Genomic DNA, 12,051 nt, shown 5'->3' with positions numbered 1-12,051 from the left:
CAGGATCTGGCTGTTCTGGGGCAGAACAGGCATGGGAGCCCAGGGATGTTGCAGCAGAGGTCATGGGTGGACTGAGCACCGGCTCAGCTGGGAGCAGGCTGGGCTGGCCCATGGCCTTTTACCACCTGGGACCTGCCTCCTTAGAGCAGCAGTGCAGGGAGGATGCCATCTCATAGCTTCGTAAAAAATATCTTTTAGTGTTTGCTTTCTGCAGCAGGTACCACTACAGCATCTGAGCAGGATCCTTCCTGCAGGTCCAAGGTGGCTCACTTCTAGCCAGCTCTGTCCTAAAGCAGCGGTAGGAGTGAGTGACCGTCCGTGTGGGATCGTGTGGATTCTCCCATCCCTCCCCTGAGCGAAGTGTGCAGCAGTGAGGGACGAGCCAACGAAGATCCTGCCCAGGTAGGCGCCCATGAGAAGGGAAGAGGCCCAGCTGCCCATCACCACAGCTCCAGGGCACGAGAAACATCACTGTCCTCTGTGCAGGCCCCAGAACTCCAGAGCCAAGGGAAAACCAGGCTCGGGGTCTAGGCAGATGAGGGCTCCTCTTCAGTGCAGCTTTTCCCTGTATCCGACAAATCCTTGCTTGTCTTCTGCAGGTCAAAGCTCTGGAAAGGAGCAGGACAAGGAACTGCTGAGAAATGACAGTGACTGCAACAACTGTATCTGCTGTGGCTCTTTTAGACTCCGCCTAGGGCAGTGAGAACTCTTGTGATGGTTCCCATTTCCCCTTCCCAGCCCAGACGTGAGCAGCACACAACGCCCCCAGGATCACCAGCAAAGGGCAAAGCTTCCTGTGCTGCAGTTTCCCCCCTTTGCCACAGGGAAAAAAGGGCAGAACTCATCTGACAGGACTCAGGATGGGGCAGGGACAGAGCCTTCCCTACCTCCAGCTCCCGCAGGACCTGGTCCATGAAGTCTCCCGAGTGCTGTTTGTAAGACACAGCCAGTCTGATGGCGTCATTGAAGAGCTGGTGGGAAGGACAAGGCTGTCACTCACAGGATGGGGCACATGGGCAGATGGAGATTGCTCCCACATCCCAAGGGAGAAAAACCTCTCTGCAGCTCCCCATAGCTACCAGCCTCTCCCATGGAGCTGAAATGATGGATCGTTTCCTGCTCTCCGTGCCCACAGCAGCCCCTGTGTCCCTGGGCTGCCAAGAGGCCTCACGGACACCAAGTCCAGCAGTCAAACCCCGATCTCACCTTCACCACGTTGGTGCCATCGGCAGCAGAGACGAAGTAAAAGGGCAAACTGAACTTCCGGGCAAAATTGAAGCTTTTCTGGGTCACCTTCATATCCGCTGAGGCAGACAAAGAAGACATGGTCAGTCAGACGTGACAGGAGGTCCAGAAGGTGGGTATCTTCTGTGTGACACGTCAGCCCCTGCTGACCCAGACAAGCCACAGCCCAGTGACAGCAATCACGAACGGCTGGCTGGCAGTCCCCATGAGAGGGAACCTTCCAGCCTCCTGCAGAGCCAGGTGAACAGTGTTGTCACCTGGTACATTGAGACACTTGAGCACAGAGAATTCTGTGCAGGCTGAAGGAGCAGCACCAAGGCCATCCCTGACTGGTCCAGGGAAGCTTTTGCCTCCTTTTGCTGCTATTTTTGACCAAGTGCTACTCCAATCACTTTTGGGTTTTTGATGGATAGAATAAGCAGTGTGGTAAGGACAGAACTGGAAGAACAACACTTGAATAAAACTAAAATGGATCAAATGTGCACTTTTAATTGCTGGTGACACAGGACAAGCTCCTGTAAAACAGCAGCTGAGGTGAGCACAGGACTCAGCCCTGGCAGATTGAGGAAATCCTCTGGAACCAACAGACAAGGGACATTCGTTCTCAGTAGGACAGGAGCAAATCCCACCATGACCCTGGCAAGCTGGGAGCAGAAGGTACACTCACCATCAATCTTGTTGGCCACTACAATGCATGGAATCTCTGGGCGGAATTCCCTCAGCTCCTTGTACCAGCTGTTTAGGTTCTTGTAGGTGACCTTCCGCTGCACATCAAACACCTTCCAAGAAAGAACCACCTATCCTGGGGCCAGCCCAGAACAGCTCTGACTGACCCAGGACAGCTCTGACCAACCTGTGGGGCCAACCTAGGACAGCTCTGACTGACCCAGGACAGCTCTGACCAACCTGTGGGGCCAGCCCAGGACAGCTCTGACCAACACACGGACAGAACCCAGAATGTTCCCAGGAAGACAAGACAAAGGGAACTGGGTACTAACTGGTGAAAGAGAAAGGGACAGTATCCCCAGCCAGCAGGAAACAGCCCCTTGATGTCCTTCACACTGTCATGGTGTCCTGTGCAAGTCCCTGCCACCCACACAGGGAACTGGCACTGGAAACAGTTTGTGCCAAGCAGGATCAGATGTGGCCTCCTCTGTTCTGACAACTAAACCATCAATGAAAATTACTGGGGCTCCCAGGTGGTGAGGAACAGTGCAAAGTGAGAGCAACAGGGCAAACCAGGTGAGGAGCCAACAAAACAGGGAACATGGGCAAACATGAGGACATTGAGAAGACAGCTGAGCTAGGGAATAGAGAAACCTGTTACCAGGAGAGACAGACCAGAGCTAACCAGGTCCATCTACAGGGGTTTTATCTGGTGAGAGAAGAAAGAACAATCTAGGAAAGTTTTTTAAAGCACTGGAAGAGACAAGGAACCATAAAAGTAGCACAAAGGCCAAGTGTGACTGAGACCATTCTGAAGCCAAACCCCACGGGTCCCATCTGAGACCCCCTCACCATGATGCAGGCGTGGGCCTGGTGGTAGTAGGAGGCGTGCATGCTCCGGAACCGTTCCTGGCCCGCCGTGTCCCAGAAGTCTGTAACACAAAACCAGCTCAGAATGACACAACTCACTGAGCTCTGTTCTTCTCTCAACTTACACCCAGGAGGCAAAGCCCAGCCCACCTGCTCAAGGACACAAACTGAGTTCCACCTCACCAATCTGAAACACTCCAGGGTTAAGAAATTGTACCAAACTGGGACCTTTCCTTCAGCTGTAGGCTGTGCTGGCACTGGCCATCAACAAAGGAGAAGCCACCAGTGACACGAGTTGTATGGGACAGTAGACCAAGACAGGTAGAAGTGCAAAGAGCAGTAGCAATGTCTGGCACTCTGTCACTAGGGATGACAACGGGAAACTACCTAAAACTCCAGAAACTGCTGAACACTGCTGATTTCTGACCCAGTGATGGTCAGCCGGGGCCCTGCCGTGGGAAATGCTCCAGCTCCTCTCGCAGACACCTGACTCTGTTCTCCCAGGGGCAGAGAAGTGCTGAAGGTAAGTCAGCCAGAGGTCCCAGTCCACAAAGTTCTGTGTACATCAGATATCATGGGGCAAACCTGGGGCACCACCGTGCCTTTTGCTGTTGGTGCAGCTCAGGTGGAGATCCCCCACCTCTCACTGTGTTTGTAGGCTCACATCTGAGTCTGGTTTGCTGCATAAATTGGCATGGCTTCAGTTGAGCACCTCAATGTACTCACACCTCTTCTCAGATGGACCCAAGTGTGGCGCTGTACTCAAAGCCAGAGGAGCCAGTTTCCTTAGGGATTCCTTTGCACCAATACTGTGCCTGACTGGACAGTGACTTTCTTAAACTGCCCAAATACAGACATGTCCCTATCAGACCACATTTGCATTCACTGTCCATGTCATGAAGATGTTGAACTGTTGAAGATGGGGGAACTGTGTCGGCCCCAGCCCCAACGAACTATGACCAGCGACTCCATGTGGTCATCCAAACCATTCTTTATCCTCCAACTATCCACCCATCCGTCCAATCCCCGCCTCTCCAGCTCAGAGCCCAGGGCATCGTGGGGACCGTGCCCTACACTCTGCCAAGCCCAGGGGGAAGACGGAAGTCACCTTGCCCCATCCACCAATGCTGCAGCCCCGTCACAGAAGGGCACCAGACTTGTCACGACCTTGTCGTCTATCAAAACACGTAACCCAGCCCCAGACCGAGGGCATCTCCCGCCGCCAGCCGTTCCCTCTGCCATGGCACGGGCCGTCCCCGGGAACACCCCACGCCCTCCGGGCTGGGCCACTCACCCACGCGGACCTCCTGTCCGCCCACCCGGGCGCGGTGCTGGTACAGCGTCAGGGCGAACGTGGAGACCTGCTGGGGGCGGCTGCGGAGCGTTAAGGAGCCGGCGGAGAGGCGCAGACCCCGCTCCGCCGGGCCCGCCCGACACCGCCTCCCGTCGCGCCCGCACCGCTCCCCCGCTCCCAAGGATACAAGCCATCGAGCAGGAACCGCTCCAGCAGCCTGCGGAGAGAGCACGTACCGCCGTGAGCCCGCGGGGCCCGCCGCTGCCCCGCCCAACCCGCGGGACCCCCGCGCCCCACGCACTTGGACTTGCCCACGGCGCTGTCGCCCAGGCAGATGATCTTCACCGTTTCCTCAGCGCCGGCCGCGGCCTCATCCCGGGCCCCATCCGGGGCTTCCCCCGGGGCCCCGTCCAGGCCGCGCTCCTCCGCCGCCGTCGCCATGGCAGCGCCTGCGCGTCCCGGCTGCCGCGCGACGCGTCCGGGCCCCGCCCATCCCGGCCCCGCCCATCCCGGCCCGGCCCATCCCGGCCCCGCCCATCCCGGCCCGGCCCATCCCGGCCCCGCCCATCCCGGCCCGTTCCGGCCCATCCCGGCCCGGCCCATCCCGGCCCCGCCCATCCCCGCCCCCTGTCCCCGCCGTCCCTGCCCCGGCCATGGCGGCTCCCCGCCGGCTGCAGCTGACGCTGGCGCTGCTCAAGCCGGACGCGGTGGCCCATCCGCTCGTGCGCGAGGTGAGGGCCCGGCGAGGCCGGACCGGACCGGACCAGACCAGGCCGGGCCGGGCACTGCACAGCCGGCCTCGCCACGGCCCGTCCCTCCATCGCCGCCTCTTCCCGCAGGCCGTGCACGCCGCCATCCTCCGTCACCGGTTCCTCATTGTCCGCGCCAAGGAGCTGCGGTGCGGCCCGGAGCAGAGCCGCCGCTTCTACCGGGAGCACGCAGGTACGAGCGGGGCGGAGCGGGATGCTGACTCGGGCCGGTGCCCCCGGCCGGTGCCGACTCGGTGCGTGTCTCTCCGCAGGGCGTTTCTTCTACCAGCGGCTGGTGGAGTTCATGGCCAGGTACCTGCCGCGGCGCTGCAGGAGGCCCGTGTGTGGAGGGGTTCGCTGGGATGTGCGGAGGTGGGAGGAGTGTCGGGATCGTAGCCCACTGTGACAGCAGTGGTGCCTGGTGGGTGGCACCCCCGAAGGTGCTGGAGATCTTCCTTTGGAGTGGGTCACCAGCGCCAACGCCGTGGCCTCGGTGCCGTGGTAGGACCGTGCCCCTCTCCATGGCCTGGCAGGGTGGGCCAGGACCCAGCGTGGCAGCCTACGGCAGCTGTATTGTACGGTTTTGTACAGACGAATAAGCGGCTTGTAACGAGCTCTTCATAATCTTGTGTCGTGCTGTTTCTGGGCCGTTGCCGCAGTGGCCCCATGTGGGCTTACATCCTGGCCCACGAGAACGCCGTCCCTCTCTGGAGATCCGTGATGGGACCCACTAAAGTGTTCCGAGCCCGACACAGCGACCCAGACTCCATCAGAGGTGCCTATGGCCTCACAGACACCAGGAACACGACCCATGGTTCAGGTAGGCCTGGCATTGTTCTTGGGGAGGCAGGAATGATGGTGCTTTGTCTGCCTTTGCTTTACTTCTGGGGCTCCAAGTGAACGATTTGTTCCCCTCTGCAGACCCCACGCACACCTGGCCGGGGCCAGCCAAGCCAGGTGCCTCTGGAGTCCAGCACGTGTTTGTGGTGGCACACTGGCATCTCTCATTGCCTTTCCCTCTCTTTTGACAGACTCACCTGCCTCAGCCAGCAGAGAAATTGCCTTTTTCTTCCCCGAGTTCGATGAGGAGCGCTGGTACGAGCAGGAGGAGCCCCAGCTCCGCCGCGGGCAGCTGTACTACAGCGCCGAGGAGCGCGTGCACCGCGTGCTCAGGGCAGAGGAGGCAGAGGTGACCTGAGTTACCCATGGTAGGGTTTGGTTGGCTCACCCGGCAGCACCTGTGAGCACTCTCTTGGGACACCAGGCACAGAGTTGTGCCGTGTTTCAGGGAGCGTGGCAGAGGGAAAGCCTCACGCACATTGTGCTGCCTGAGATTAGCTTGTGCCACCTGGGTTCAGGTTATTGGTGTAACAGGCAGATGCTGGGGTACTGTAGGAAGAATTCCCCCAGCAGTGCTCATGCTGACGGAGTCAGGCCGTGCAGATCACTGGCCCTCTGAATTTGTTTGGATGTGAACAGGACAGGCGAGTTGATCAAGGGCCAGGTGAGGGATGGGTTGCTTGTTCCAGATGGGATTGGCCTGGGTTTGCTGACGGGAAGCCTCAGGTTCAGTCTGCTGGCTGTTCCCACAGTGCCTTAGGGAGAAAAGAAGGAAAAAGAGCATGAAGAAAGGCGTCAGCAGGGCAGCATGAACTGTCCTGTCCTTGCTCACCTGCAACTGGACTGGGAAGTGAGGAGCTTTGCCAATAGCTCTTCATGTGAGACCACTTGGAGCCCTCAGTGTCCTTGGCCTGACTGGGTGCCGGGTCAGTTCCGTGTCCTTGAGAAATGGGTTGGACAAGACCATTGAATTACAGATGTGAGATGGAATGGTGACAGGGTGGTGCAGGAGAGCTTGGTTGGGAGATACAGAGCTAGGACCTGGCAGGCTGGTTTGTGTTTCTCTCTGTGGTGCCATGTGAGGTGCATTCCTGGACAGGGTTTCAGTCCATTTATGCTGTCTCCCTAGGGGCTCCTTACAGTGCTGCCATTTTAGTTGCAGTGCCTTGTACTGAGGGAATTTCCTTTGGGCAGTCCCAAATGCTCAGGCTGGGGAAGGTGTGCTGTGCTGTGCTTGGGGCAGGAAAGCTGAGCCGATATTCACCGGTGCCCTGGCACATCACAGAGCCAAGGCAGGGACTCTCCAGGTGCTTCCAGAACTCCGTGAGGTGTTGGGTAGTGACTGACAGTGCTCAAAGCACTGCCCAGAGCTGCCGTGGTTAAACTCATCCGTGTTTGTGTCCCCTCCTCCTCCTCCTGTCCGGGATCAAATGGCCGTTGTTCTGTTCCAGGTACAGATCCAGGGATCTGCGGGACATCACTGCTGTGCCTGTCCTCAGCAGTGTCCAGAGTGGATCTGCTCAGGATCCTGTGTGTCTTCACACAGCTCTGAGCGCTGCTGTCCCCAGTGCTGTTGATACTTTATTGATATTTTGTCAGTTGTTTTATTGATTCTTGTAAATTTTGCTCAGATCTGTGTGTTTTCCTTGTAACTATTAAACTTTACTGTTTCTCACCTTTCTTCTTTTATGTTGCATTTTCCTTTTTGGATATTCCTTGGGAATGTCATTAACTGGTAATTCCTGGCTCGCACTTGCCATTTTTGAAGTTTTGGTGGTTTTTCCTACTCGCTTGCAATGGTTACATTTGGGAAAAGGGCCCATTTGAACATTGCCAGTTCAGAGAACTCTGACAGCGGGATTGTCACAGTGACTCCACCTCACAGCCACCCTGATTCAGGTACCTGCTGCGTGTCACCTTGACACTGCCCTGGCCCTGAGGCTGTACCTGAGCACAGGTGCTCAGACCAGGCAGTCTATTGCCCCAGACAGAGGATTTGTTGTGCAAATCTAAGCTGTCCAGCAAACTTTATGAGAGACCTGAGGTTGAAACACTTGGTGTTTGATGCAGGAGACAGTGTCAAAACTGATTTTTGGTCTCCAAGGAAGTCTTACGGAATGTCACAGGTAACTCTGCTTTGAGGGCTCTTGTCAAAGTGGGTTTGCTTTGTGTGTTTTGGTTTTTTTTTTTTCCCCATTTTCTTTTTCTCTTCCTTGTAAATACCCAGTAAGTGATTTTTTGCTTTTCCAGTGATGCTTGCCCCATCCCTGGCAGTTTCCTGGGCAGAGCTGGATGGGCCTGGAGCAGCCTGGTGTAGTGGGTGACATCCCTGTTCACGGCGGGGGCGTGGAGCTGGAGGAGCTTTATGGTCCGTCCCAGCCCAAGCCATTCCATGCTGATAGGTGTGTGTTACAGCAATAAATCGGCCTCCCAGTTTGTCTCAGACCGAGACAATGTGGCACCTCCGTACGGCTGTGAAGGGCAGTTTGAGGTCCCTGGTTTGTCCTGGAAGCTGCAGGTGCCTGTCCCACCTGTGGGGTGGGTGCGCGGGGGAGCAGGGCTCTGTGCACAGGGCCGGTCACAGCCGAGTGTCTGCAGCAGTTCTGCCCCGGGTGCTGCTGCAAAAGCACTGCCTGAGGCAGAATTGAGCAGGTTTGTGTGGAGAATCTTTTTGTGGAGAATTTTTCTGATGCATGGCTGTATAGCAAGGGCCATGATACTGTTAAGTTGGTTGGAATGTAACTGTGTCTATGTGGTGTACGTGATGATTAACAAGGATATAATATCCTTGAGCACTAGAATGATACAACAACAAGGGTGTTGTTAGTACAAAAATGCTGAAAAATGCTAGGCTAAGGAACTGTAAATGCTAGATTAAGAAAATTGTAACCGCAAGGCTGATTACAGAAAGAACATGCGTCAAAATATCATAAGCCAATCATGAGCTGTAGTTTTGTAATATGTATAAACTAATTATTGACACTATAAATTTGCTATTAATCTAAATAAAGCTGAGACTTGTTGATCATCATCGGATGTGGCTTGTCTCCCGTTGTTTTCCGACAGGTTTGTGCCAGCACTGGAGGGGGTGACACGGCTTGGCCTGGGAAGAAGGGAAGGAAAGGATTCAGAGGGAAATCAGTGCAGATCCCAGCTCAGGCCTGGCCTCAGTCCCTGCCGCCACGGGCAGAGCCCTCTCAGCTTGAGGAATTTCACGTGATTTATTGCTGTAACACAAACTTTTAGTTACTTGTAGTGGTTTCACATTCACAAAATTTTGGTCTTGGTACTTACTCTTTCTGTGGGAGAGAGACTAGGAGAAAAACAAAGCAGGCTCAACTTTAAAATGAACAAATAGTTTATTAACATACACTAGAAGACTAGAAAAAAAAAGTTGGGAAAAAAAACCTTAAAACAGAATGAAACTTTAAAAACACTCTTCCCTCCCCTTACAAAGTGTTCACTTTCTTACAAAACAACATAAAGAGACAAAACTTGTAATTTTCAGTCAGTTTCACTATCTGATAATAGTCTTTCATCAATTCATTAGGAGAAGAGTATCCTTTTGAGTCATGGATCCCACTGACAACTTAGAACAGTTCTCTTGTGGGTTTTAAACTGTCACAAAAACAACTGCCCGGAGAAACCTGCCTTTGTGACCCTCCCAGGAGCAGTTTCTTAAGCTGCTTATGGATCATGGGTCTTAGACTTTTGCATGCTGGGGTGTCACTTTTTAAAGATGAATAACTCTAAAGCAAAGGATTCTTCACCTCAAGGTACAGAGATATCTTCTCACTTCTTCACTGGTGCAGGGGGCTTCTCATCTTTATCTCTGTTCAAGCATCTTATAGGATATTACTTAGTTCATCACAAACACTTTTGCTTAAATCTACACACAAATTAAAACAATCATCTCCTTAAATGCATGTCTTTCCTATGATTTAAAGGAATGACCTAAATATAGAGTTCATTTCTATGGCTTAAGTAAGAATAGAACAACCAACTCTTCAACCCTCTGTCCTAATAGGCTTTTTACTCTTGCTCTACTGACTTCATGCTGTTGTTCTTTATGTTCACTCTGTCTTTCTCTGGCCAAAAGAAGAAGAAAAAAAGACCCACCTACAGGAAATTCATGGGGTTTTATATGGAACTTCCCAAAGTCGCAGCCAACAATTTCAGTGGTCAGAATAGATGTCAATATTCCAACTAACTTTCTGATGTCTCTGTCTCTTCTAAAGCAATTCCCAGGTCCTGACCTGGAGAATTATTTTACATTTTTCTATAACTAAAAAACCAAACTGTACTAAGCCATGACATTACTGATTCAGATACTGATGAAAACCCAAGATAATGATTAAAGAAACATCTGGGGAAATACCTTTCCTCTACTTTCCTAGGTTCAGTCCAGCGTCTTTTGTCCCTTCTTTCCCTGCAGGTCTTTCCCAGTCTTTCCCAGTCCCTGGGGGAGGTGACACAGCACAAGGGGCTGGGCTGGGTTTTGCTTTTCTACTTGTTGTTTCTTCCTCTTTCCTTCTTGTTTACTCACTCATGGCACACCCATAGGCTTCAGTCCCTCAGGTGTGTACCTGCTCTGCCACGGTCCCTCCCTGGCTGTCCCTTCAGGGAGAAATGGGCCAATGGGAATTTCATTAAGTGTGTAGAGGAAAGCGCCATGTCCTGCACCTGGGCAGGGATGCTTCCATTTGCCAATGCTCATGTGAGGGACCAGAGGAGTACCTGGCTGTCCTGACCGGCCGTGAGTCACCCTGAGTCAGCAATGCATCTCCATGCTCTGAGAACGTCCTCAGGTGCGGGAGCCAGAGCACCTGCCCACAGGTGAGGGAGACCCCATCCCCTCCCAGGGGCACAGGTAACGCCATAAGAGGAGCAGCAGCACCAGTTCCAGGCTCCCCAGCGTGAGACAGCCTGGTCAGAACGGGACTCCAACATGGATAGATTAGGACATCTGAGGACCTGACAGGTAAGGAGAGGCTGAGGGCTGGGACTCCTCAGACAGGAGCTCAGTGGGGTTTTTGGATGGGTGGACATGCCAGGTGTGAGCAGTGAGGGGAACCTCAGGTGTCCCAGGAATGGACACAAGGCAGTGGAAACAACCTGAAATACAATTTCACTGAGACATAAAAAATCCTCTTTTATTATTTTTATACTCCAAGAGTGATAAAATAAGGTCAGGAGCCCTTTTGCCAAGACAGAGCTTTGGGCTCAACACTCTCCAGAGATCCTTTCTGTGCTCCTGCGCCACAGGTGTGGACCCATGGGTGTTGCTGCAGCGGCAGGGGATGCACAGGGGCCACGTGGGCACCTGGGCAGCAGGTCAGGCCTCTCCTTCCTCCAGCAGGGCCGTAATTTGTACCAGCCCCACCTGGTACAATATTTCCCTCTGGAGCTGATCTGCCCTTTTCCCAACAGTCTGTGTCCTGTTTTTTCCAGGTCTAGGGATGAGGAAAAATGGATACAATGGAAATAAAGACAAATTTACCTCTTCCGTGCTGACTGCACTTGTCTCTGCTAAAGCTGCATCTCACTGTACAGAGCTAGAGACAAGGGTGTTGTAGGTGGCCAAAGATTTTGTGAATTTGATCCTGTATCAGTATCAGAAAATCCACAGATTTTCATATGGAAAAGACAAGGAGCCTGGGAAAGCAGCCACAGAATCAAATCCCAGGCAAACAGAAGTGATGGCATTCAGGGAAGGCTGTGCCAGAGAGATCCAATCCATCCCCATACTGAAAGCACCGAGGAATTAGCAAACATCTCAGATGTGGGGGTCACAACCCTGTTGTCCACAGTTTTCCCACAGAGCTGCTGTACAAAGCAGGAGGAACAAGGAGTGAGAGAAACACCAAACTGCAGAAAAAAATCATCATAGGGAGGGACTATTTTCTCCCTAGCACCGAAAATAAACACTTCCCACCTCATGCCCCAGACAGAGCAAGCATGGGCTGGATCTGGACACTGACCAGATGTAGCTTTGAGCTTGATGCGGTGACACAGACCAGGAAAAGCCCATGACAGACCTTACTCCAAGCCATCCACACTGGCTCCTCCTCACCTGCGTCCAGACAGCCACATCTGCGTGATACACTGTCCAAAGCCCTGGCAGACTCCGGGAAGAGCCAGTTTTCATCTCTCTGTCAGGTCCCAGTTATCAACATGTCCAGGACTTGATTGGCCACTCCATTCACGCATGACTGTTGAGTCATTATTAGCCAGATTTCCTCATTAATGCTCCCCTACCTTCACAAATGTTCCAGATAAACAAAACATGGGTCTGTATCTCCCACAGCACTCAGGGAAAATTAAAAGCCCTAAGCTGTGCACAGCTGCTGCTGCTGGAGCTGAGTATTTAAATTTACTCTGGAGCTG

General features: G+C 53.5%; 2 protein-coding genes across 4 annotated transcripts; one reads left to right on the top strand and one right to left on the bottom strand.

The window, feature by feature from the left end:
• Positions 1 to 173: 173 nt before the first annotated feature.
• LOC120752062 (rab-like protein 2A) lies at positions 174 to 4,522 on the bottom strand. Its single transcript, XM_040062716.1, has 8 exons — positions 4,377 to 4,522; positions 4,263 to 4,292; positions 4,076 to 4,155; positions 2,764 to 2,843; positions 1,913 to 2,024; positions 1,207 to 1,304; positions 888 to 971; positions 174 to 608 (listed from the first exon to the last, which is right to left on the bottom strand). The coding sequence occupies exons 1-8, from the start codon at positions 4,514 to 4,516 to the stop codon at positions 528 to 530; spliced, it is 705 nt and encodes a 234-aa protein (XP_039918650.1). The 5' UTR covers positions 4,517 to 4,522; the 3' UTR covers positions 174 to 527.
• A 185-nt stretch (positions 4,523 to 4,707) lies between these two features.
• NME6 (NME/NM23 nucleoside diphosphate kinase 6) lies at positions 4,708 to 7,344 on the top strand. Of its 3 annotated transcripts, none has more exons than XM_040063449.1 (6): positions 4,708 to 4,806; positions 4,915 to 5,017; positions 5,097 to 5,136; positions 5,484 to 5,644; positions 5,856 to 6,013; positions 7,116 to 7,344. In XM_040063449.1, exons 1-6 carry the CDS (start codon positions 4,729 to 4,731, stop codon positions 7,239 to 7,241), a joined length of 666 nt encoding a protein of 221 aa, XP_039919383.1. In that variant the 5' UTR covers positions 4,708 to 4,728; the 3' UTR covers positions 7,242 to 7,344. The 3 variants fall into 3 exon arrangements, with proteins under 3 accessions (XP_039919383.1, XP_039919384.1, XP_039919385.1); XM_040063450.2 differs by having other exon boundaries at positions 4,729 to 4,806; positions 5,856 to 5,919; XM_040063451.2 differs by having other exon boundaries at positions 4,729 to 4,806; positions 5,856 to 6,032; positions 7,116 to 7,240.
• The last annotated feature ends 4,707 nt before the right edge of the window (positions 7,345 to 12,051 follow it).

Source organism: Hirundo rustica, chromosome 4 (genome assembly GCF_015227805.2).
Source record: "Hirundo rustica isolate bHirRus1 chromosome 4, bHirRus1.pri.v3, whole genome shotgun sequence".
Lineage (NCBI taxonomy): Eukaryota > Metazoa > Chordata > Aves > Passeriformes > Hirundinidae > Hirundo > Hirundo rustica.
This window is presented reverse-complemented; position numbering and strand designations above follow the sequence as displayed.